The following is a 26,531-nucleotide window of genomic DNA, read 5'->3' on the forward strand; positions in this document are numbered from 1 at the left end:
AAGCAAACTAAACAAAACCTCTACCCTGTTACCACATTTCCCTCTTGCCACTGCTGTCTCCAATTTCTTACTTTGCATTCAGTAGTCTCACTTTAGCCAACTTTCAACTCCTCCACACCTGGGCAACTCTCCTTATGTATCACTAATGACCCCCATATTGCCAAATCCAATGATTTTATCTCCACATCCTACCTATCTCTACAGCAACAACTACCCATCAGCAACAACTGATGGTGATGACAGTCACTTAATAAAGAACAATCCTCTCTTTACAAGAGTGTTTTCTCCTACTTCTTAGATTGCTCATTCTTAGTCTTTGCTTTTTCCTCCTCTATCAGATATTCAAATGTTGGATGTCCTCAGGTATCAGTTTTAGAACCCTATCTTTTCACTCTTTTCTTATATAATTTCATCTGCTAACAAGGCTTTAAGTATTATCTATATACTGATAACTCCCAAATTTAAATTCTTGGCACCAATGTCTTCTGGGAGCTCCATTATTACATAGTTGGAACTTGTATTACTAAATCTTAGAAGCACCTCAACCTGAACATGCTGAAAACCAACTTTTTGCTTCCTACATCCAGAGATAATCCATTCAACGCCAATCTTTCCAATTACAGAAAATGGCATCATTATCCAATTGATTGCTCAAAACAGAAATAAAGGCACCATCCTGAAATCCTTCATCATCCTTACTGCCTATATCAAATCCATCAGAAGTACTGACTATTTAACTTCTCAGAGATAACTTACTCCATGTGATTATTTCGATTTTCAATGGCATCACCCTATTCCCAGTTAACATTACCACTTGACTAGAAAACTGCAATGGCTTCTGGAATGCCCTCCCCCATTCTTTCTTCATCCAACCACTCTCTACTCAGCAGTCAGAGTTATCTTCTTAAGGATAAATTCCATGATGCCACTACCTTTTTTAATAAGTCTCAAAGGCATAGTATTATACTCAAAATAAAATCGGACTCCTTTCAGGTCTGCTGTTTGAATCTTTCTTAGTCTCATCTCCACTTCTTTTATTCAACATTTTGTTTTTTAAATTTATTTTTGGGACAGAGAGAGACAGAGCATGAACGGGGGAGGGGCAGAGAGAGAGGGAGACACAGAATCGGAAACAGGCTCCAGGCTCCGAGCCATCAGCCCAGAGCCTGACGCGGGGCTCGAATTCACGAACTGCGAGATCGTGACCTGGCTGAAGTCGGACGCTTAACCGACTGCGCCACCCAGGCGCCCCTCCACTTCTTTTATTCCATCCAGGCCACAGGTTTTCTTGTTAAGCTCTCTTCTATGTTAGGACATTTATACATATTGTTTTCTCTGCCCTGAATGGTCCAGACCTTTCTCATGATTAGTTGTTTCTTATCCTATACTTTTATTTTAAATATAACTTCTTCAGTGAGGCCTACTCTGACCACTATTCAAATAATCACCATATGTGCCATGAGTTTATTCTATCTGTAACAGGTAGATTTATCATTCTTTTTAGGTCATTAGTATTTACTAACAATATATTAATGGGCCATGGGATCCTAAAAGCACCGTGTCTTCTCACCAGCCATATAAAATTTAAAACTGGGGCGCCTGGATGGCGCAGTCGGTTAAGTGTCCGACTTCAGCCAGGTCACGATCTCGCGGTCCGGGAGTTCGAGCCCCGCGTCAGGCTCTGGGCTGATGGCTCAGAGCCTGGAGCCTGTTTCCGATTCTGTGTCTCCCTCTCTCTCTGCCCCTCCCCGTTCATGCGCTGTCTCTCTCTGTCCCAAAAATAAATAAACGTTGAAAAAACAAATTTAAAAAAAAAAAACTTAAAACTAATCGCTAGTAAGGTGGTTCTTGGATAACTACTGCTCTATAAATGCTAGGTTTTTACCTTCATGCAAAGTAGTAGATATAAAAATATTTCAGTTCATATTTATTAAAAGTCCAGAAAGTTATCATTTTTAAATTCTGTGAGGTAGGACAAAATTATAATGAAAACAATCCATTTAAGAGGCACCTGGGTGGCTCAGTCAATTAAGCGTCCGACTTCAGCTCAGGTCATGATCTCAAGGTTCATGGGTTTGAGCCCTGCATCGGGCTCTGTGCTGACAGCTCAGAGCCTGGAGCCTGTTTCAGATTCTGTGTCTCCCTCTCTCTCTGCCCTTCCTCTGCTCGCACTCTGTCTCTCAAAAATAAATAAACATTAAAAAAAAAATTAAAAAAATAAATAAAAGAAAATAATCCATTTAAAAATTTGCATTACTTTGCTGCTCTCCATCTACAAAATATGCCAAATTTAACCATGGTTCAATTTGCTCTCCATGTCTGAAAATCACATTATGATAGCCAACTTAAAGTCTCATGACTATTACTAATAAAAGATAGTTTTGAACCATAATAATGTCTCTTCTGGTAGCCAATAAAACGAAGGAATGGTGAAATAGGAAGGGGAGTGAGAAAGAAAGAAGGGACGGGGGAGGGATTGATACTCTTGAGGAAAATGGGCAAAAATTTGTGGACGTGTGAAACAAGGTTCAAAGTGATATGTATATACTTGGTATGTATATGCTCTAAAGTAAAATTGTAAGAGCTATGAACCACAAAAGCATTAAAGGCAGAAACTGAGTGTAGATCATTTTTTGAAGGAAGAAAAAAGAAGGGTTAGGAAAGAGATGTTTGGAGTGGTTTCTCCAGTGGGTCTATTAGCCTATGACTGCTTTTGTTTGCTTTTTAGATGAGGAAAAAAAAAAAAAAAAAAAAAAAGACAACCTTCAGGTAGTTAACAGAGAGATGGATTTGGGCTGGTATAAACACACCATTTAAAAAAAAATTTTTTTTTTTAATGTTTTTATTTATTTTTGCGACAGAGAGAGACAGAGCATGAGCAGGGGAGGGGCAGAGAGAAAGGGAGACACAGAATCCGAAGCAGGCTCCAGGCTCTGAGCTGTCAGCACAGAGCCTGATGCAGGCCTCGAACCCACAGACTGTGAGATCGTGACCTGAGCTGAAGTCAGACGCTTAACCAACTGAGCCACCCAGGCGCCCCTAAACACACCATTTTTAAATCACATATTACTAACTGGCAGGAGTCTCAGTGCATTTTGTTATGTCAATGATACTCATTATCTTCAACTATACAATTGGGTATGTATTTGCCTGATTAACATTTCACAAGTGGATAAAATATATATAACATCAAAGAACATATCATGGTTGCCTTGAATTGCTAAAGCACTGTGGGAAAAATGTCACTAATCTGGGAACTAAAAATGAGAGTTCAAATATAGAATCTGGCCCTTTAAGTGAGGAGAAACATGGAATTCCAGACTCATTTATTAGGTGCACAAGTCTGTTAGACGAGCGAGAACCATGTACTGTTGTTAACACCAGTGCCCCTGACTTACTAACTTTATTTGAGGCTGCATAAAGTGCAATTTCTTCAACTGCTTTCCAGATATTTTTATTATATGTATTACGTATATACATATAATAGCTGGGCTATTACAATTATTTTATTTAACAGGCAGTAAACAGCACTGAAAACATTAAGTACATCTGAGAGCTGTGCTCACTACCCATTTTGATTATAGGAAGTTAATTATTTCTGAAGGCAGTGCCATTGGAACTACTTGTAAAAGCGTTCAGGTGGAAACTTCTTTAATATTTTCCCATCCTGGGAGAATTACTAGCTCCTGTCACTATATTCATAGAGCATTCTGGCCCTCTCTTAGGACATTTCTTTCACTACATTAAAATTATCTATTATATTGGTATCCGTCATCACTCCCACTCATTTCCTCACCCCTCCCCCACTGGAACAATAACATAAGAAACCATGTCTTACCTGTTTTTGTATTTCTAGTTCCTGATTAAAGACGTTCCAAAAGAATGATTGTAGAATGGATTGAATGCATAACTTCTTGAAACCTTTTAAAGCCAATTTAGGTAGCATAATCTACCAGAAAGATTACTGTCAAAACACCTGGGTTTTAATTCTAGCTTTACCAAATACAATCCATGAGCTTGGGCAAGCCACTTAATTTCTATGTTTCTCACTTCATTTACAAAACCGTGGACAAAACTTGTTATACTTTCTTCTTAAAGAGGACAGGATAAGTGAACTAACCCTTAATGAACTATTATGAGATCTTCTGAATAAGGGCAACATAAAATTCTAAATTCCTCCTCCCTTTCATTTCTGCTTTATTTTCCTCAGCATATAATTACCTACCAAGGGGGAATTTAAAAGTTCCTTTGAGAAGAAATCATGAAACCAGAAATCAAAAGATCTCCAACAAAAGTTTTAGATTGTATAATTTAAAAAAATCAAATTATTCAAAACAGGATAAATGGTGACTACAGGCGGATTTTTCATCTCTCAAAAAGGCTCTGAGTTCAGAGAGAGTTTACAGACACAATTATTTTACATACAATTATGAGCATCCAAATATAAAATGAATCCATAAACATTTTCCTTCTGGAGAATACACAGCTTGCTAAAAACTAAATGGGGAAAATAAATAAAAATAAAAGATTTTAAGAATATAAAAAGTCTTCCTAATAGAACATAGTCCATTTATTTTAGCTAAATTAAAAAAAAAATCTCCCTTGTCAAGTACATTGTGTTTGATTATTTTTGTTATATATGATTAACATCATCCTTACTTGGATACCATCATTCACCTTTCCCCTCACACAAGACTCAAAAATTCAAGTGTCCCCTAGAAGCTAAGTTCAAAATGACATTTCAGTATTAGAAGAGGCTCCCCGATTACCCATCTGTCCTCACAAGTGTGTTCAAGTACATAAAAAAAGAAACATGATATTGTCAATACGCCCAAGTTCTGAAGCACTATCATGCTGATCTGATCATGGTGTAGGTTTCCGCCTTAAGCTTGGCAGGAAACATTTGATTTCTTTCTGCTTACTGAAGCCATTTTATCAGCATTGGCAGTATAAAATAACAAAATGGGGGCAGACAGCCCAATAGTTTAGGCCTTAAGCTTTTGTAACAGATCTGGGAGGTAAGATATGAGGAAAGACCTTTTAAGGTCATTTACTGATAGATAAAAAATGTCATTGTTAAGTTTCAATCTAATGACCAAATCACTTAGATACAGGCGTTAACCCTAAAATCGCTTACTTCTTTTAACCTAATTTTGTATCTCACTGCCCATTTTGAAATTTTCTTTACTGAAAACTGTGGCTAGGAACCTAATAAACTAAAGCTATCACTACATAAAGGTTTCAGGTTGGTTTGCATCAAAGAGAATGTTTTAGTACTGATGTAATATAACAAGGCCCTGTGCTGCAAGTGGCCACTGACAGTTAAGAACTGGCACTGCCTGGGCACCTGGGCGGCTCAGCTGGTTAGGTGTTCGACTCTTGATTTAGGCTCAGGTCACGATCTCATGGAATTCAGCCACACATGAGGCTCTGCACTGACATTGCAGAGTCTGCTTGGGATTCTGTCTTTGCCCCCTCCCTGCCCACACTCTCCCTTTCTCTCAAAATAAATAAATAAATAAATAAATAAATAAATAAATAAATAAATAAGCATTAAAACAACAAACAAACAAACAAACACAACAACACAAAACCAAACCCTGGCACTGTCCAAAAGTAACACTGGTGTCCTAGAAGAATATTTCTTCTTCACAAGGTAATTTTTTTAATCTTAAAGTTTTTATATTAACTATATATGCTATATTAGTATATACCATTGACTATTAGCTGCTAATTGCTTGTCTGGTACTGGCTATAAGTGGTATATTATATTGATTCTATCTTTGAGATGTGGTTTTATACATTTGCTAAAGGTAATTAAGAGAGCCCTTGAGCAGTAATACTACTGTGCAAAGCAATGGCTAAGAACTGAGGAATACTCTTCCATGACACGTGATCTAAAAAAGGCTATTGTTTAAGTATAAGGACCTCTAATTCTATCCAAAATGTAAACACAAACAAAATTTGGTTTATCTTGAATGATAAATTGTAATTCCTTACAAATTCTCCTGAGTATTGGTATAGAGATTTAATTCTCCAATAAAAGGATATGACTAGATATAAAATCAACGGACAGTCTAAAGATTTCTCTGTCAAAATTTTAAACTCACTACAGTCAAGCCAAAATTATCTGGATTTGGATAGTCTATGAATCATAAGCATTCTAAAGAACTGTTAGATAATAATACTGAATACTTCTTAATATTATAAAAACAAAATCACAAAAGGCATTAATAATTTGGTTTAAAGCTTTTTTTAAAGTTTATTTTGACAGAGAGGGAAAGAGAAAGTGTATGTGTGTGAGTGCAGGAGGGACAGAGAGAGAATCCCAACTAGGCTCTTCTGCACTGTCAGCGTGAGCCTGATTCAGTGGGGCTCAAACTCACAAACCATGAGATCATGACTTGAGTCAAAATCAAGAGTCAGATGCTTAACTGACTAAGCCACCCAGGCGCCCCTAAAACTTCTGATATATTTGTTTTTATAGTAAGAAAATAGTCTAATAATATGAGCCAAGACGGTGAACTACAGCTTTTTTTTTTTTTTACTTTGCATACAACTTAATGTTTAAACATAGATTATCTAAAACAATAAATCATAGAGTCTTATATATTTCTTTATGGAACCATTAAAATTGTATTACAAATGTATTATGAAATCTAATAGTCTTATAAAACTTTTTCTCATATCCATTGAATTGACAAATATTCATTTTTCATCTACAAAAACTTGTGTGCTTAAGATAATAGGTATTCTCTCTCCTTAGCATCTACATGTCCAGAAAGCTTAATTTTGTATACACATTTATTAAAAAATATGTATACATATGTATAAATGTAAATGACAATAAAATAACCTTCTATTTAAAGTATGTTTTAGAGTAGATATAGATTCAGCTCAAACTATCAACACTAAAATAGTATGTAATAATTACTGTCTGTAACAATAAGACTCTGAATGATTGAAAGTAATACAATCTAAACTATGTTAACATTTAAGTCTTTAAATATGGCATGATGATCTTTTTTGTTTTCTATAGAATATATGATGGACAGGGATAAAATGGGGGACTCATATATATAGGAACATTTCTTTTTTTTTTTTTTAAGGAAAAAACTACTTAAAAATTAACAATAATATAACATTATAGTTACTAACTCAACAAATAACAAACAAGAAAACCAATTTCAATTCTATAACATGGCCATTTAATGATAGTAGGAGATGATAGAAGGGAATTCCAGAAAAAGATTAGAGAAAGAAAGGAATGAGAAATAAGGAAGAAGAGAGAGAAACGGAGAGTGAGGGAAGGAGAGAGAGGGATGGGGGAAAGGGAGGAGAAACCAGAAGGATGATAAATAAGAGAAAGAAAAATCATTTCTTTTAAATCTAACATTCACTTATTAAAGTGCTCACTATGTCTTCTTGAAAAAGACTCTTCAGCTTGCCATTGACATTTAACTATAGTTTTCTATTATTATTCAGCTCTAAAACAGGAGACTGACTGAAAAGTTGATGGATTAACAAAATGCTGCTCTTCTTGGCACCAAAGTTCACGCTATATCAATATCTCAAGTTGTAGTATAGTGTTAAAATAAAGGGAAATATTTTTACCTACAATAAGAAAGTAAAAATATTTCCCTTTATTTTAAAACTATACTACATTATACTATATATATACACACACATATATATATACATACATATAGTCCGCCTTCTGTTTTTTTGACCCATGCATAAATAATATATGTATTAGAAAAGTAACCTTATGTAACCAGAAATAAATTGATTATATTGATGATATGAAAGCAAAGGTACTTTTTCAAAAAAGTAGTCCTTATTCCGTAAGTAAAACAGAAGTACCAAAACAGCCACTTAACTAACTAAACCATTACAGAATCACTCCATCAGAAACGATTTTATTGCTTTTCCTTGATTTCTCAAGATAAGCAGTACACTTGCTGAGGGGAACATTGTTCCTTCTCAATATAAGAGTTCTGAATTCTGTAAAACATTTGGCTCAGATAATCAAGTGGCTATATTTAGGTTTCACAATGAGACTTTTTTCATAGGCTTTAACTAAGACAGCTGTGCCCTGATTATCTGATTAAATTAAAAAGTTAAACATCTTAGCTTTTTAATCTATTATCAATTAGAATGTTTTACTAGAATATATTTAAGCAATATTTGCATTTACTTTGCACAGCCCCAAGATTTAAGACAATAAAATGCTTCACCTATAAAATATTTTTCATGTTTAGATTATCATAATTGTCAATATTGCTTGAGAAATAGAGAACAAAGATAATCAGCAAAAACAAAAGTTCATTTCATAAATAAGCCAAGCTTGAAATTTAACACAAAAATAAATTTTCATGTAAACATTAATTTTTTCTGCTTTCATTTTACATGTTTGGGATTTATAATCATTTTCTTAAAAAAGTGATTATATAGGACCCATAATTATCTAATGCTGTTTGTAACAGCAAAACCACTTTTCATTAGTTTTTATTTACTAAGTATCTTATAACCTAAAACAGTATTTGATAACTGCAAGTCATAAAATTAGTTGGTAATGAAATTGACTTAGGGGGTTGTGATTCCGATTAAAATAAGAAATAGAATAGAAAACAGTGTAGTAAGGGCGCCTGGCTGGCTCAGTTGGGAGAGGGTGGGACTTTTGATCTCAGGGTTGTGAGTTCAAGTCCCAGTTTGGGTGTAGAGATTACTTAAAAAAATAAAATTAAATCTTAAAAAAAAAGAAACAAAGAAACAAAATAGAGTTCAGTAAAAGTAATGTTGCTTTCTGAAACTTTGTTTCAATAGTGTCCATGTGCTTATTTCACCTTGCTTTAAAATGCATTTTTGGGGCTCCTGGGTGGCTCAGTTGGTTAAGCATCCGACTCTTGGTTTTGATTCAGGTCTTGATCTCACAGCTTATGCATTCGAACCCTGCACGGGCTCGGCTGACAGCACGGAGCCTGCTTGGAATTCTCTCTCTCCCTCTCTCTCTCTGCCTCTCCCCTGCTCTCTCACGCTCTCTCTCTCAAAAAAAATTTATTTTTAATATAAAATTACATGATAAAGTAAATAAATTATATTATTGCTATAATAACAATATTGGAAAGGAAATGATTTACTATGGGAGTCCTGGCTGTCTTAGTAATGTTTTCTGCATAATTTTAAAGGATTTATATATTAATATAGTTACTGTTCCTGTCGGTTCCCTGCCTCCACTTTGCATACTTATATTCTTTTCTGTTTTTTTTTTTTTAATTTTTTTTTTCAACGTTTTTTATTTATTTTTGGGACAGAGAGAGACAGAGCATGAACAGGGGAGGAGCAGAGAGAGAGGGAGACACAGAATCGGAAACAGGCTCCAGGCTCTGAGCCATCAGCCCAGAGCCCGACGCAGGGCTCGAACTCACGGACCGCGAGATCGTGACCTGGCTGAAGTCGGACGCTTAACCGACTGCGCCACCCAGGCGCCCCTTTTCTGTTTTTTTTAAATGTTTATTTAATTTTGAGAGAAAGAGAGAGGGCCACCCAGGCGCCCCTGCATACATGTATTCTAATTATGGTCACAATTATCAGATTTCCAAGTCAGGTAAATATGATTTCATAAAAGAAACAATGAAATAAGGTTAAAGCTCAAAAGTTTCCCATTAATATATTCTTACCTGTTGGTAATCCTTTTCCTCTCAATCGGTCTCGAATAGCCTGGCTTCGATCAGGCTTTTGTTCACTGTTACGGGAAAGTTGATCCGTCTGTACACAGATAATCAAAAATCAAGTTTGACAAAACAACCTGCCTTTTGTTTTCATGGTAATTGTCTACAGAATGACATTAGTTAGACAATTTTTGGAGTAAAACATTAGCTAAAGACACTCAACACTTACTATTGTTAATTTGTATTCCTTCAACAGGATTTATGTAGCTCAGTTCTGGCCAATTACTCTTCAGGAAATGAAAGGCAAGGCAGAGTTATAGAAGAAAGCCAAACTGAAGTAGTTAAAATGAGTTCCATCTGAAAACAGTAAACTTGAAGAGTTTTTTTTTTCCTGATAATTACATTACTCTCTCAAGTTAGATTATAATTTAAAAATCATATTAATTCTGGTAGAATAAATTTTCTCCTGATTTAACTATGCATTGAGGGTACTGACTTAAATTATTTTCAAAAATAATTTACCAGATTTTTCCTGCAAGAAATTACATTTGAGAAATGCTTTAAACTAAATGACATATTGAGGGATGACAAATTTAAGTCAATGCTCTTTTAAATCTCCTTTATAATAAAATGTTTAAGTAGTCTTAAGCTTTAATAACTTTAACTAAGGGCACTCCTTTGAAATAAAGCATGTTATTTTCTTCCTCCCTGGCTCCTTGAAGCTCGGTTGCCATCATGAACGACACAGTTAGCTATCCGGACTGGGAAGTTCATAACCAACCGAGTACTTGAGCGGAAATAAATGGTTATTGATGTTCTTCATCCCCAAAAGGCGGTAGTACCTAAGAAATTTGGGAAAAACTACCCAAAATGTACAAGACGACACCAGACACCATCTTTGTATTTGGATTCAGAACTCATTCGGGTGGTGGTAAGACAACTGGCTTTGGCATGATTTTTGATTCCTTGGATTATGCAAAGAAAAGTGAACCCAAACAAAGAGATGGCCTGTTTGAGAAGAAAAAGACCTCAAGAAAACAGTGAAAGGAACATAAGAACAGAACGAAGAAGGTCAAGGCGACAGTGCAAAAGCCAATTATCGGTGTTGACAAAAAGAAATGAAGTATCTAGCAGTGAGCAGGAGACTGGACAACAGAAGGAATAAAAAGATTCTGCAGTGACTGTGGTGATTGTGCAGATTTCTCATGAGAAGATTAATAAAGTAAGAACTTTAAAAAATTGATAAAATAAAATAAAGCCTATCATAGGGGAGATGGGTGGGCGGATGGGTGAAATAGGTAAAGGGGATTAAGAGTACACTTATGATGAGCAACTGAGCACTGAGTAATGATGTATAGAATTGTTGAATCACTATATTGTATACCTGAAACTAATATAACACTGTATGCTAACTATACTGGAATTAAAATTAAAAAAAAAATAAATTAAAAATGTATTGGTGGGAAAAAAAAAGCATATTACCTTTAAAAAATAAATAAAAGTGTATCAACTTAGATCAAATTCCACATGATTAGGGATGAAAAATTAGAACACTAGGTTTATTTAGATGATCAATTAGAGTAAAAACTCCAAGAAAAAGGAGAGATAATGATGAAGAGAAATTATTTAAATCTGGCACCAGGGGAATGCATACATATTTGTTTACACACAAACACACACATTTTAATATTGTTCCATTGGTGAAACCTGTTTGCATATGGATTATAAATCCAGGGGCACCTGGATGGCTCAGTCTGTTAAGCATCTGACTTCAGCTCAGGTCATGATCTCATGGTTCATGACTTCAAGCCTGCGTCAGGCTCTGTGCTGACAGCTCAGAGCCTGGAGCCTGCTTCAGATTCTGTGTCTCCTCCTCTCTCTGCCCCTCCTTGCTCTCTCTCTCTCTCTCTCTCTCTCTCAAAAATAAGTAAACATTAAAAAACAAAACAGAACAAAACGGTAGCTGTTGGGAGTTCTGTCCAGTGATACTAGCAAGAGCAATGGAACGATGACTGGAACGTTGTTATTTCTTCTTAGTAGAAATTTGCCTCTGGAAAGGCAGGCTCCCTATATATGAACTCTAATTGCCCCTTCTATTCTTCTCTCCTACTAACCAATCCCACAACACTCCCCATACAGACTTAATACTGTTCCTCAAACATACCCTCTTCTTTCCTCCTTCACAGCATTTATCTAGGTTTACTTCCCTCTGCCTTGATTACTTTCTATCTAGACTTTTGGATCTAGTTCAAAGTGCTATTTTTCAATGCAGTCATAATTTGTATCCTTTCCCCTCAAACCTTCAAATGGTATGTTGCTTTCCATACCGTTCTCTGCATTTTATAATTAAGCAAATGGTCTTTTTTTTTTTTTTAATTTTTTTTTTTAATGTTTATTTATTTTTGAGACAGGGAGAGACAGAGCATGAACGGGGGAGGGTCAGAGAGAGAGGGAGACACAGAATCTGAAACAGGCTCCAGGCTCTGAGCTGTCAGCCCAGAGCCCGACACGGGGCTTGAACTCACGGACCGTGAGATCATGACCTGAGCCGAAGTCGGACGCTTAACCGACTGAGCCACCCAGGCGCCCCAAGCAAATGGTCTTTAAATAAGAGCTCTTAGAAGGTAGAACAAACATTTTATTCAAATGTATATATATCTGCAGTATCTAGCACGTTTCATATGTAGATGAGCAATATATAGTTACTGCAATAAACTGACCTAAATACTAAATGTAAAGAGATAGACATCTTTTATCTAACATGGGCAACTATTAGAAGGATAAGAGAATTTCATGGAGGAATATTTCTTCATGGAAAGGGGAAGAAAAAGTATTTCCAACAATCTTACTGTATCAAAAAAATAGCAAGACAAGTCTTAGAGGAGGTGTGGTATAACAGAAAGATCCCTGGACTAATAGGAAACATATATCCCATAAGCTGTGTGAATCTCAATTTCCTTATTTATAAAGTGAGTTAGTACAGATCAATACTTCTCAAAGGGAGCTTTACAGATCATTAGTATTATGGGAAAAATCTATAAAAAAAAAAAGACACAAATAAGTTTGGGAAATGTTTCACCTACATGTAGGCATATCATTCTTGAAGTAATACAGTCTAGTGTATTAAAGGTTCTGAGAAGTTCTGCAGTGAAAATATATTTTAATTTCTCTTAAATATTAGATTTTCCTCGAAATTATTTGATCACAAAGGAATTTTTATTTATTTAATTAAAAAATGGTTATTTATTTATTTTGAGAGCAAGAGAGAGAGACAGCACAAGTTGGGGAGGGACAGAGAGAGAAGGAGGAGGGAATTCCAAGCAGGTTTTACACTGCCAGTGCAGAGTCCGATGTGGAGCTCAGTGCCACTAATCCTAAGATCATGACCTAGCCAATATCAAGAGTCAGATGCTTAACTGACTGAGCCACGCAGGCATCCCCACACAGGAATTTTTAAAAACAAAACTATATTTGAAAATATTTAGGAAACTTTGGTCTGGATAGAGGGCTTTCATAGATTTTTAGTAGTTTTACCTTTGTTTGTTTGTTTTTTTAAGTCACATGCAGGAATACAAACAAATAAATCAATTAAAATTGGAGGCAGCTCTAGTTAAGGAGGGGACATCAGCAGCCAAGAATCGCATTCACTCAGTCTCTACTACTTGTGTTCCTTTCACTGCAGAAGTACCAAGGCTGCATGGGGTACAGTTTACAAACGATTTGCCCGGAAGAATCTATGAGCCTGTTTCTTGTTAACTGGCAAACTGCATGGAATTTGGATATACCCCTGCCAGCCATACAACATCCTGGTTAAGATGACAGAGCTGAACTCCTAGGGAAGAAGTAAGAAGCCATCAAGAACACTGTGTGACAGTAGCAAATTGTGGTCCACGTGAAGGAGAAGGACTTCACTTGAAAGGGTAAGAGCAGATGAAGTTTGGATCTAAACAGATATCAGAAACCAAGGGAAACTAGGCAAATGGGATAGAATGTAGCTCAAGAAACGCAGAGGTGGGACGATAAATACCGTGTGTGTTATTTTGGGGATTCTTCACATCTGAGACAAGAAAGAGAGTGGGAGAGTCCAGGTCTTGGGGCAATCTAGCAGAGATACAAGCATGTATCACCCCTGCCCATCAGGTGACAGTGTCCCCAGAGGGTGGAGAGGATTTCAGGAATAGCCTTGTCCAGACAAGTAAGCGGCCAAGAAAGAGGTTACAGAGCAACAGAAAGTGCGTTATTAATGTGAAAACCCATTTTGTATGTCAGTGCGTTTTTCAAAATAGACAGAACCACTTGCTGAGGATGTAAGAAAGGACGCAAGAGCAGATGATTTCAGCTCTAACATGCTGTGACTCTATAGTACTTGTTGGAATACAGTTCTAAAAAAAAAAAGACTAATTCTTACGAAATCTAGGAGACTAAGTCAATTGACTGGGCTTCTAAATTTTAAGTGCCATTTCAAATAAACCATTGACATTAGAACAACAAATTTACTCTCCTGTCCTCATCTTCATTGAGAAAATGCCACCAATAGTATCTTTAAAGAAAATCCTGTGATACTCTGCTAAATTTTATTTTTTTTTAAATTTTTTTTTTTCAACGTTTTTATTTATTTATGGGACAGACAGAGACAGAGCATGAACAGGGGAGGGGCAGAGAGAGAGGGAGACACAGAATCGGAAACAGGCTCCAGGCTCCGAGCCATCAGCCCAGAGCCTGACGCGGGGCTCGAACTCACGGACCGTGAGATCGTGACCTGGGTGAAGTCGGACGCTCAACCGACTGCGCCACCCAGGCGCCCCACTCTGCTAAATTTTAAAATATGACTATCTGCATCAGTCGGAACTGTGGCTTACCCCAGAAAGATTTCCCAGAACCAGTTTGACCAACTGTTTCACGTAGGAAAATGAAGGTGCACAGTTGCTATTCCTAATGTGGGCGCTGCAAGCATCCAGGACAGTCCGGACAGAAACTCGAGCATATATAACATCTTCACACATTCCAAGCAGTATGCTGTTGAGGTGATCTCCAAGCTTGATAGGCTAATGTAAAGAAAGAAAAGGCACTTTCAGAACTGTGGGTAAATCTTATCTAACAAAGTCAAGCCATTTCAGGAGTCATAGGAACCACACCAAACACATTTCAAATACTCGGAAGAAATGAGCTCCTTATCTAGCAGTATGTACATTTTAGTGTATTTTATCTTTTCATAATCCAAAAAAATTATTAGCAGAAGATGGTTAACACACATCTCCCAAGACAGGAAGTATTACAGAAAAACACTTTTTTGGGGGTAGGGGGGCTAGGGGGGTAGGGTATAATAAAGAAATGGAATTCCTAGGTCATTCAAATATTTTGGTAAGCAGTTATGTGAGTGTGTGTGTACATTTTGGGTGAATAAATGATTTCCTAACAATTGATAAAATGTAACATATTCATTATATATTAAATATAATTTGATACTCTCATGATAACTTAGATTTCAAATACTGCAATGACTCAAGTCATTTAAATATCAGTTCTCATTATGCTGGTGAATCAGAGAAACTGGAATGTAAGATTTTTTAATTAGTTGACATGATTTGTAGAACATTATATCCACATATCCAATAAGCATACAAAAAATGCAAATTAAAACCACAAAAAGAAGCCACTACATGACTAAACAGAATGGGTAAAAAGAAGACTGATAATATTGATAAGGAGAAAAGCACTGTTGGTGGGAGTTTAAACTGGTACATCCACTTTGGTTGAAACACGCTTTCCCTGTGACCCTTCCTTTCCGCTTCTCTTCCATTTGTATATTATGTCATCCTTTAGATCTCACCTTAGATGCAGTGTCCTTTAATAAACACATCCTAACCCTCTAAATCTAGTTAAAGGCTCTGACTCTGGTGTTCCATGGCACCCTCCAGTTCCCTACCACGGCATTCATGCATTGTTATAACTGGTTATTTAATGCCTGGACTCATTGATATACTCCACAGGCACGGGCCATTCTATTCCTACTATCTAGTACAGTGTCTGACACAAGACGGGGCTTCAACTTTTGAATTGGTATTGAATACTTGCAAAATGACTATGATTTCTGATAGCAAAATACTAGTGAAAGTTTATATACTTCCTCTCCAATTTATACATTACTGATACTGACTTAATTTTCAGTTATCTGAAGAGTATAAAGTGTTAGCCATAGGCTGTGATCACATTTTGCACGTATGTTAGGTTGTATAATATATGATACCAATATATCCAGTAATAATTTAACTTTTTCACTTCTACTTATCAAGTTGAAACTGAGGGTTTTTCATGATACAAAATGAGACTGAACCAAGTTGAAGCCATCATCCATCTTTCACGGATCTTAGGATATCTGGATTTTAGAATAAAAGCCTAAAATGCCTGTTACTTCTTAATTTAATTAAAACAAACTCTTACACCTAGTTATTTTTCTTTTCGACTTCTAAGTGCCTAAAATAAAACCTAATTATGTATGTTAAATCTTTGCTCTGATGAAATACAGTTATCTTTTTTTTTTTAAGTAGGCTTCATGCCCAGCATGGAGCCCAATGCAGACATCAGTCCAGGACTTGAACTCATGACCTTGGGATTAAGACCTGAGCTGAGATCAAAAGTCACATGCTAAATTCACTGAGCCACCTAGACAGTCTGAAATAAGTTATTTTTATAGTTTCAGTTACTATTTGTTATTATGTTTATATTGGGTCTTTAGGAATCAGTTATTTTAGAAAATAAGGACTAGAAACAGCCCAATGGTCATTGGAGCCTAAGACTTCAGAAAGTGTTGCTTTAATATTGGTGTTTGCTGCCATAGGCTTAGCGAAGTATACTTTTGAAAGGACAAGAAAAAAAAAGTAATGAAGTATATACTTTGAGATCTATTATTCCTATGCTTCTGCATCAAAAAAGGTTATCACTTTAGTTCAAGAATGAAATCATCAACATCTACAATCATTCTTATAAGTCATTAAATTAGAAGAAATTATGTGGACTTGCTGTAATTTTTGAAGAGGCCACTACATTTCACAGACTAAATGGTTGAAACCTGGGTAGAAATTGATACAATTCCAAGAACATTCTGAGAACAATAATTGTCTTTAGAATTTTATTATTTCCTTCTGAGAGTATGACATTATTAATGGAACAGCATAGAAATGCTGGTATGCCTGATAATATGCTGTAGAACATATATAAATACAGGGAAGAACTTTCTAAAAAGGGTGAAGTTGTACAGATGTGACAATTTGACTTACTTGGCTCTGAGGCACCTCATGATCAGCTCCCCAATACAATGTCATTCCAAGAGAATAAATATGGATCTAGGAATAGAATTTTAAAAATATTATGGTAAAATAAAATTTAAAACTTTAGCAAGTACTAAAAAAATTAGCAAGTACTATATATTCATGACTTTTTGTCCCAGATAAAGTATAACATGTGATTTGAGAAATTAATCATTTCATACTTTGCATAAACGTATGTTAAGAACTTAAAATAGAAAATAAGACTAGAAATGATCAGAATAAATTTCCCCCTTTATTTCCTAGCCTATCATCTGTCAATAATTTTATTAGTTCTTATTTATTTTAAAGTTTCTTTATGTAAACTCACACTAATACTGTATATTTCTTTTTTTTTTAAATAAAAGGTGAAAGATTTATTAGATCTGAAGAGAAACCAGAGTATTCTCCTTTCTTTTTTTTTTTTTTTTAATTTTTTTTTCCCAACATTTATTTATTTTTTGGGACAGAGAGAGACAGAGTATGAACGCGGGAGGGGCAGAGAGAGAGGGAGACACAGAATCGGAAACAGGCTCCAGGCTCTGAGCCATCAGCCCAGAGCCCGACGCGGGGCTCGAACTCCCGGACCGCGAGATCGTGACCTGGCTGAAGTCGGACGCTTAACCGACTGCGCCACGCAGGCGCCCCTCTCCTTTCTTTTTAAAACTAAATAATCTCTATGACTAAGGTGGGGCTCAAATTGCTGAATCCAAGATCAAGAGTCACATGCTGTACAGACTGAGCCAGCCAGGCACCCCACAGATACATCTTTTAATTTTTCCCCTTTTATAAAATGTCAGAAACTTTAAAATTACTCTGCACTTGCATTTTTAATTTAACAAGAGAGATGGGTGATGTCATTTTGTACATGCAGGTATTTCTCTTGACTTGGTTCTCAGAGATTATGAATAAAAGAGTAAATCATCTGTAATTTTGATACACATTGTTGAATTCTCCTACAAAGAAGTTGTAGTATTTTGCATTTCTACCAGCAACATGTAAGAGATTTTTTTTCACAAAAAATTTTTTTGTCTATAGTATGTGCTACAAAGATCTAGATTTTTGCCAATCTGAAACGGGAAAAAAAATCTCACTGAAAAAAAATTTTTTTAATTGAAATTTTGATTAGCATTTTTCTTACTAAGAATGGATGGGGTAGTAGATGGAGGAAGACGTTGGGTGAAAAAAGATTTTACTTGCATTGTTTGTTTGCTTCTTAAAGATTAAAAAAAATAACAACACATTTTTTTGCTGATACAAGTGATCCGACAGGGAAAACTGGAAGTGCAGGAGAGAGCAAGGTTGCTGGGAGAGCACTGTTGAGTAAGTGGGAGAGGGTGGAAGGTACAGCACCAGGGAAGGAGTTGGCGGGACAGAGAAGCACAGGGTGGCTCAACTGTAGCAAGGAGGCAGAGACTGTGGGAATTTAGCTGAGTAATCTGGTAGTGAGATCCTGGGAGAAGTTTCTTCTGACTGCTTCTACTTCTTTCCTGTGAGACAGGAAGCAAGATGAAAGTGAGGACAGTTAATCCTATAAGTAATCATTTCCCATTTTTTCCTCCTGTGAAGAAATTTAGAGCTAAACTTTTAGCCCATCTCTATCAATACTGTGTAATCTTACTACGCGTATTTTTAAAAAAAAATTTTTTTAGCGTTTATTCATTTTTGAGAGACACAGAGGGACACAGTGTGAGCAGCGGAGGGCCAGAGAGAGAGGGAGACACAGAATCCAAAGCAGGCTCCAGGCTCTGAGCTGTCAGCACAGAGCCCGACGTGGGGCTCAAAGCCAAGAACCACGAGATCATGACCTGAGCCGAAGTCGGGTGCTAAACTGACTGGGCCACCCAGGCGCTCCTTACTATGTGTATTTTTTTTCACCAATCTTATTCCAACATCATCTTATTTTCTTGTCTTTATTTTTCCTTTGCTCTTATTTTCTCATTTTTATTTTTTAATTCTGGAAACGGTGTCAAATCCTCTTTAGAAATAGGTGAGGTATGCACAAATAAAACTGGCTCTTTATAACCTCACAGCACTTTAACCTACTCTAACTTTGCCTCCTAATTTATTCCAAGTCACCGATTAGAAAAGTTGTTCCTCTTTTCAAATACTTTCATAGCTCCCATCTTAAAAAAAAATCCCAATTTTTTATAATGATAAACAAGAGTAAGTCTGACTTGCCTCCATTTCCATTTTCTAGACAGATTTATAAGTTTTCCTCTGTAATACTCCTCCACCGATTACAACCTAAACACTTCAGAAATAATTTTCTGTTGGCAAAATAAAACCTTCTCTCAATTTTTCTTGAGCAGTTCTTTCTACTAAGAATTTTTTTCCATCTGTCAATAAAATTCCTACATATTACTGATGGTCGAGAGATGTATGCCATATAAATTTTCCCAAACAGGATAAAGCATTCTCTCTTGCACGTACAGATATATTTCATTTGCATCTCTAATAAAACAGTTAACTAATACTGCCTGTAATATAATTAAGATGTGTCCATGTTTGTCTTCCTGGAAGAAGCGTTTTTTACATAGCTTAGTATATCTCTCAACGACTAACACAGAACTTGTACACAGTAGATATTCAATTCATACCTGCTGGACTTAATTAAATGTACATTAAGTTCAAGATAGCATAGTGCAGGCTATTGGCATATTTCAGTTTCGGTTCCTTTTCAAAGAACCTCTTATGTGAATCCCACATATATGAAAAATACTTCATGGCTTTAGCATAAAAAACTAGTTACATATTCAAATATATTTCTTTTAACACGTTAATATTGATTTGTGATTCTGAGATAGTACTCTAAGATTCTTTATTATATTTACTTCTCAATATGCCAAATGAGTTACTATATATTAATTTTTATAAATGACTATATAAAGTTAGTAGCACAATTATTAAAATTAGGTTATAAAACTGTATACCTGCTGATCATCTATGTATATATTATAATGATTGATTTTATGTATCAACCTGACTGGACCACAGGATGCCTAGATAGTTGTTTAAATATTTTGGGAATTTTTGTGAGAGTTTTTTGGATAATATGAACACTTAATTAAGTAGACTGAGTAAAGTAGATTGCTCTTCTATTGTGGGTGGGACTCATCCAATCATCTGAAGGCTGAACAGAATAAAATGGTTTACCCGTTCCTGAGGAATAGAAAATATCTTTCTGTGAGACTGTCTTTGAACTAGGACATAAGCTTAAAAAAAATTTTTTTTTAATGTTTATTTATTTTGAGTGACAGAGAGAGTGAGAGCGAGAAAGCGTACATGAGTGGGGGAGGGGCAGAGAGAGAGGGAGACTGAGAATCCCAAGCAGGCTCTGGCTGTCAGCATAGAGCCCGACATGGGGCTAGATCCCAGAAATCGTGAGATCATGACCTGAGTGGAAATCAAGAATTAGATGCTTAACCAACTGAGCCACCCAGGTGCTCAGCTTTTTTCTTGCCTTTGGACTTGAACATCAGCTCTTCTGGGTCTCAGGCCTGCTGGCTTTCAGACTGGAACTTACCATCAGTTATCCTAGTTTTCAGGCCTTTGGCATTGGAAAGGACAAGGATGGCTAGGCTTGGGAGCTGGACTTAAGAAATTTAGGCAATTAAGTGGATATGTGAAAAGGGAAGAGTCAGAGATAAAGATACAAAGAAAACGTGCATGGACAGGAGGGCACTTGAGTGAGCTAGTTAATATAACTGATGGGGAACAAAAATGTGTTTTTATCTTTACAGTTAGTTATAATGGGCTGGAATGTAATCTCTATCAGTGGAAAGACTTTGTCCTATTCACTACTCTATCCCAGGACCTTGAATAACACTTGACATACAATAGAGATAGATAATATTTAGTGGGTGCTTACTCTGTGCTGAGTACTGTTTTAAGTACTATTTTATTTAACTTTCTAATAATACTATGAAGCAAGTACTATCATCGTCTCTTTATATATAAGTCACCTGAGGCATAGAACAGTAAGCAAGTTGCATGTGGTCACACATCTTTCAAGTGACAAAGCCAGAAATTTTACTCAGAACCCAAATTTGATAAATATTTGTTGAAAAATAAAATGGGATAATAATGAAACAGTCATCACTGAGAAGGCTCAAAGAATACCCTCTACCTCTACATCCATTCTGTAAAGAGGAGCTGGAAAGTCTTCAAAGCTTTGGCTCACTGACCATAAGACACTGGGTAAGATACTATAGTCTGATATGCAGATCCCTCCCACCCAGTGATTTCTCTGAAGAAATAAGAACTGCTTTATATGTGCTACATAGCTCCTTTTAGCAAAACCCCTTGAGGTTTTGTGGCTCTCTATTTAATAGCAATAAAGCATAAATATCTTTGGGTGAAAAAAAAAATCCTTAATTGTTTCTGCTCACTCAACAAATTCTGAGCATCTCCTAAGAGGCAGATATGGAGTGCAGCAATGGTTCTCCAACTTTATCACAGATCAGAATCATGTGGTAAAACACAGATAAGGGTCCTACCTCTGTGGTCTCTGATTTAGTAGATTTGGTGTGGGGTCTGAAAACTTGCTTTTCTTTTAAAAAAAATTTTTTTAAAGAATGTTTTATTTATTTTTGAGCATGAGAGTGTGAGTGGGGGAGAGACAGAGAGGGAGAGGGGAACAGAAGATCTACAGCGGGCTCTGTGCTGATAGTAGCAAGACTGATGTGGGGCTCAAACTCACAAACTGTGAGAGTATGACCTGAGCTGATGTCTGTTGCTCAACCAACTGAGCCACCCAGGTGCCCCTGAAAACTTGCTTTTCTAACAAGTTCCCATATGATGCTGATGCTGATGGCTGGGAGACAACACTTTGAGAACCACCAGCATAGAGCAGAGGCGATATAATAATGAGTATTATAATAATGAGACAGGGTCCCTTCCATCTCAAACCTTCTACTTCAGTAACCAAGACAAGATAATGTGGTGTACAAGAGAGTACAATTAGTGTAAGAGAAAACTTTAGATTTACAGGAAAAGTTAGCCAGACAATGAGGAGATGAGGCAAGAGCTGAGATGGTGTGAAAGAGTATTCGAGGCTGGAGGAAAGGAATGTGCAAAGACTAAGAAGAAAGAAAGCACTTAGCACATCCAAGACATTGAAGTAAATCCAGAATGGTTGAGGCATAAAGTTTGAGATAAAGACTGCTCAGAGAGAAGGCTGGTGTAGTGTACCCTCAAAGACCATGGTAAGGAGTCTAAAGTTTCTTCAAGTGAAATGCAGATCTAAACATTTTTTTAATGTTTATTTATTTTTGAGATGGAGAGAGAGAGAGAGAGAGAGAGAGGCAGAAAGAAAGGGAGAGAGGATCCAAAGTGGCCTCTGCACTGACAGCAGAGAGCCCAACGCAGGGCTCAAACCCACGAACTGCAAGATCATGACCTGAGCCAAAGTTGGATGCTTAACCGACTGAGCCACTCAGGTGCCCCAAGAATCTGAATAATTTTAAGCAGCAAAGGGACAATATCAAATATGAGTTTTCAAAAATGCACTGGCTAGTTTAAAGAATGAACTGGCCAGGGACAAGACTGGAGGCAGGGAGATTATTAGAAAGTATTTGCAGCACTGGTCATTCATGATGGACTGGACAAAGTAGAGGCACTGAGGACTAACGGAAATAGATGGATGTGAGAGACACTGAAGAATTGGAATCAGTAGGAATTAATCACTGACTAGATTTAGGAACGAGGGCCTGAAGTGAATGAAAAGTTAAGAATGACATCTTAAGAGTCTTTCTTGCAAACTGGGGAAATGATGGCCCATTTATTTACAGGGAGCACACAAAAGAGGAGAAAGCTTCCAGTGTGTGAAAAGATATTTAGTTTCAGATCTAGTGAGTCTGAGATGCCTGTGGGACATTCTGGTGAATATATCTAACATGTGGCTGTATATTTAAATTAAAGAGCTTTGTGTTAAAGATATATAAACTTGAGGGGTGCCTGGGTGGCTCAGTTGGCTGGGTGTTCGATATTGGCTCGGGTCATGATCTTGCAGTTTGTGGGTTCAAGACCTGCATCAGGCTCTGTGCTGACAGCTCAGAGCCTGGAGCCTGCTTCAGATTCTGTGTCTCCCTCTCTCTGTGCCCCTCCCCTGCTCATGCTCTGTCTCTGAAAAAATGAATAAGCATTAAAAAAAAAAAAAAGATACATAAGTTTGGGAGCTAGCAGCAGATAGTCATGGATGTTTAGCCTTTAAAAAAGAGGAAACCAATTTGATAATAAATTTCATATAAAAAATAAATAAAAATAAACAAGAATCTGATAAAAGCCAAGAGCCCTCTATCCAGAAAAATATATGTATTCATATTTTCTTGGCATATAATTAAAAAAATTTTAATGGCCTCCTGAATCCATTCCTTTGACTTTGAAGGGTATCATGGGTTAGGATCCCAATATATAAAACAATTGTAAAAATTTACTTGGTCATAACTCTTCTTTTCTTTCTGTACTTCCTGGGAGGGGGTACCTCCCCCCGGCCCCCAATTATTTTGAAATCTCAAATCAGCAGGTTGGCATTTTCTAGTTTTAAAATTAACCTGTTCCCCTCACCCATTACCTTCTACATCTCACCACACTTTAGATATTGGAGAAGTACATTCAGCTAGTTTCTGATAGATACTACTATCTTAACCTATCTGACAACTTAGTTTACTCTAAGCTATTGTAGGGCTTGAAACATTAGTTTATATACACTACAGACCATGAGTATCTGAAGGAGACCCACTCATTATAGACTGGCCTCAGGAATCTGCTGAAATGGGATATTTCAGGGTCTATTTCGGTCTCCTGTGTCTGTCTTTCATGGTTTAAGTTTCCATCATAAGAATTATTCAAGTATATAAGACCCTATATACCAAAAGACTAATATGATGAAACTATATTACCTGACAAGAGTACCACATAATGCCATTAGCTCTGAATAACATATTATCAGAGATTAGTTTATTAGCTAGTGGAACATGGTATATTGAGGTGATGATACTTTAAAAAGAACTAAATTTAGGGGCGCCTGGGTGGCTCAGTCGGTTGAGCGTCTGACTTCAGCTCAGGTCATGATCTCACACTCCGTGAGTTCGAGCCCCGCGTCAGGCTCTGTGCTGACAGGTCAGAGCCTGGAGCCCGCTTCCGATTCTGTGTCTCCCTCTGTCTCTGCCCCTCCCCCACTCATGCTCTGTCTCTCTCTGCCTCAAAAATAAATAAAAACAGTAAAAAAAAAATTAAAATAAAAAAAAAAAAAGAACTAAATTTGTATAGAGCTCCGTACCTATCACAACCATAGCATTTGACTCTTTAAAAAAATTGTGGTACAAAATATAACATTAAATTTACCATTTTAATCATTTTTAAGTGTACAGTTCAGCAGTTTTAGCATATTCACTTTGTTGTATGCCAGATCTCTCAAAGTTTTTTATCTTGCAAAACTGAAACTCTGTATATACTAAACATAAATTCCTCCTTCAGCCACTCACCAGCCTTGGGTAACTACATTTCTACTTTCTGTTTCTAAGGTCTGACTAGTTTATATATGTAACATGAGTATAATCAGAGAGTATTTGTCTTTTTGTGATTGGCTTATTTGTTTAGCATAATGTCCAAAGGGTCACCCATGTTGCAGCATGTGACAGGATATCCTTCTTTTTAAAGGCTGCATAATACTCCATTGGATGTATATGCCACATTTTTTTTTTAAATGTTCATCTTTGAGAGAGAGACAGAGCGTGAGTGGTGGAGGGGAAGAGACAGGGGGAGACATGGAATCTGAAGCAGGCTCCAGGCTCTGAGCTGTCAGCAGAATCCGATGTGGGTCTTGAACTCATGACCCGCAAGATCATGACCTGAATCGAAGACGGATGCTTAAACGACTGAGTTACCCCTGCCACATTTACCCATGCCACATTTTCTTTATCCATTCATCCATCAATGGACATTTGAGTTGCTTCAACTTCTTGGGTATTAAGAATACAGCTGCAATAAACATGGGTGTGCAACTATCTCTTCAAGATCTTGCTTTGAATTCTTTTGGATATGTACCTAGAGGTGAGATTATTGGATTACACAGTAATCACACAGGAAACTCTGTACTATTTTCCATATTGGTTGCATCATTTTACATTCCTAAAAACAGTGCACAAAGGTTCCAATTTCTCTGCATCCTTGATTAACACTATTTTCTGTTCTTTTGATAGTTGCCATCCTAGTAGGTGTGAGGTAGACATCTCCACAACCCCAGTATTTAAAGTTTTCAATCTAATTGTGTTACTGCATATTGGACTCTGGTACTAGACAGTCCTGGAGTTTCTTCTTTACTGATCTGCATAGTGCCTGTCATATAATAAGTATACTTATCAAATTTATGGGTGAATGAATAAACAAATGAGAAGGAGGGGAGAAAGGATGCATTAATAAGATTTAATATGGAGTAAGTATAGTATAATGGGGGTAAAGATATTCGGTCTTCTTTTTAAGATTTAATTAATTAATTAATTAATTAATTATAATGTTTATTTATTTTGAGAGAGGGAGTGAGAGCGCGTGCATGGGCAGGGGGAGGGGCAGAGACAGAGAAGAGAGAGAATTCCAAGGAAGTTCTGTGCTGTCAGTGCAGAGCTCAATGCTGGCTCAATCCCACAAACTGTGAGATCATGACCTGAGCTGAAATCAAGATTTGGATGCTTAACCTACTGAGCCATCCAGGCACTCCTAAAGATTTTATTTTTAAGTAATCTCTACCAAATGTGGGGCTCGAACTTACAACCCCAAGATCAAAAGTCACACAGTCCACCAACTGAGCCAGCCAGGCGCCCCTGGTCTTTTTTGACAAGTTCAGTTGAAGCTTCTGCTAAGGTTGGAGAAGCAAATTTCCAGTATTGTTCTTATAAAGATGACCCTTGATTTTCAAGAAGAACAGAGATGATAGGGGCCACAATTCCTGATATTTAGATTACAAATTAGTGGCAATAAACACTTAAACTAAGATTCCTTTAGTTTATCAGGGATATAGTACAAATCCCTGGAGTATATCAATATTCTTGAAGACAAATCACAACAAGAATTTGTCTCAGGTTCCAATCCCATCAAATTGATTTCAAAAGAACTGCCAAATTAAGCACAGCAAGTACCATGCAAGCAGGAAGTGAACAATTACCAGTAAGACAGAAAAGCCAGAGGATCAGAAATCTTAGTGTGACCTGTATAAACCTGTCGAGTTTTTAAAGAGGCATGTTATCTTGAAAAGTAAAACTTTAAGGCAAATAAATAAAAGTGCCTATTTATAGAGCTGGTAGTTGAGGTAAATTTTTTCATACAGCTGTACATATACAGTTTACAAAACAAGTTCCATTGAATGAAGAAAACATTTTTATGCATCAAGATCTTACCAAATACTCATTGTTATTCACAATACTGTGCTAGGCATCGAGTATTATTTAAAAAGTATTGATATATTATATACTATCAATAGCAAGAATGTATTGCATACTAGTTAATGACATATCCTTAACTCATAAAAGTTGTGAAATGCAGTTACCGTCCTCTTTTT

General features: G+C 36.6%; 1 protein-coding gene across 9 annotated transcripts in view; it reads right to left on the reverse strand.

Annotated features, from left to right (window-relative positions):
• Nucleotides 1–26,531, reverse strand: part of PTPN13 (protein tyrosine phosphatase non-receptor type 13) — a 228,831-nt gene that overhangs the window by 110,439 nt on the left and 91,861 nt on the right. For all 9 annotated transcript variants that reach the window (XM_040479058.1, XM_040479028.1, XM_040479075.1 and 6 more), the window contains exons 4-6: nucleotides 16,949–17,014; nucleotides 14,531–14,716; nucleotides 9,681–9,768 (exon numbers count right to left, since the gene is read on the reverse strand). In XM_040479058.1, the coding sequence (XP_040334992.1) occupies nucleotides 9,681–9,768; nucleotides 14,531–14,716; nucleotides 16,949–17,014 (340 nt within the window). The remainder of the gene's footprint in view (nucleotides 1–9,680; nucleotides 9,769–14,530; nucleotides 14,717–16,948; nucleotides 17,015–26,531) is intronic.

Source organism: Herpailurus yagouaroundi, unplaced genomic scaffold (assembly GCF_014898765.1).
Source record: "Herpailurus yagouaroundi ecotype Mexico unplaced genomic scaffold, PumYag 28, whole genome shotgun sequence".
Taxonomy (NCBI): Eukaryota; Metazoa; Chordata; class Mammalia; order Carnivora; family Felidae; genus Herpailurus; species Herpailurus yagouaroundi.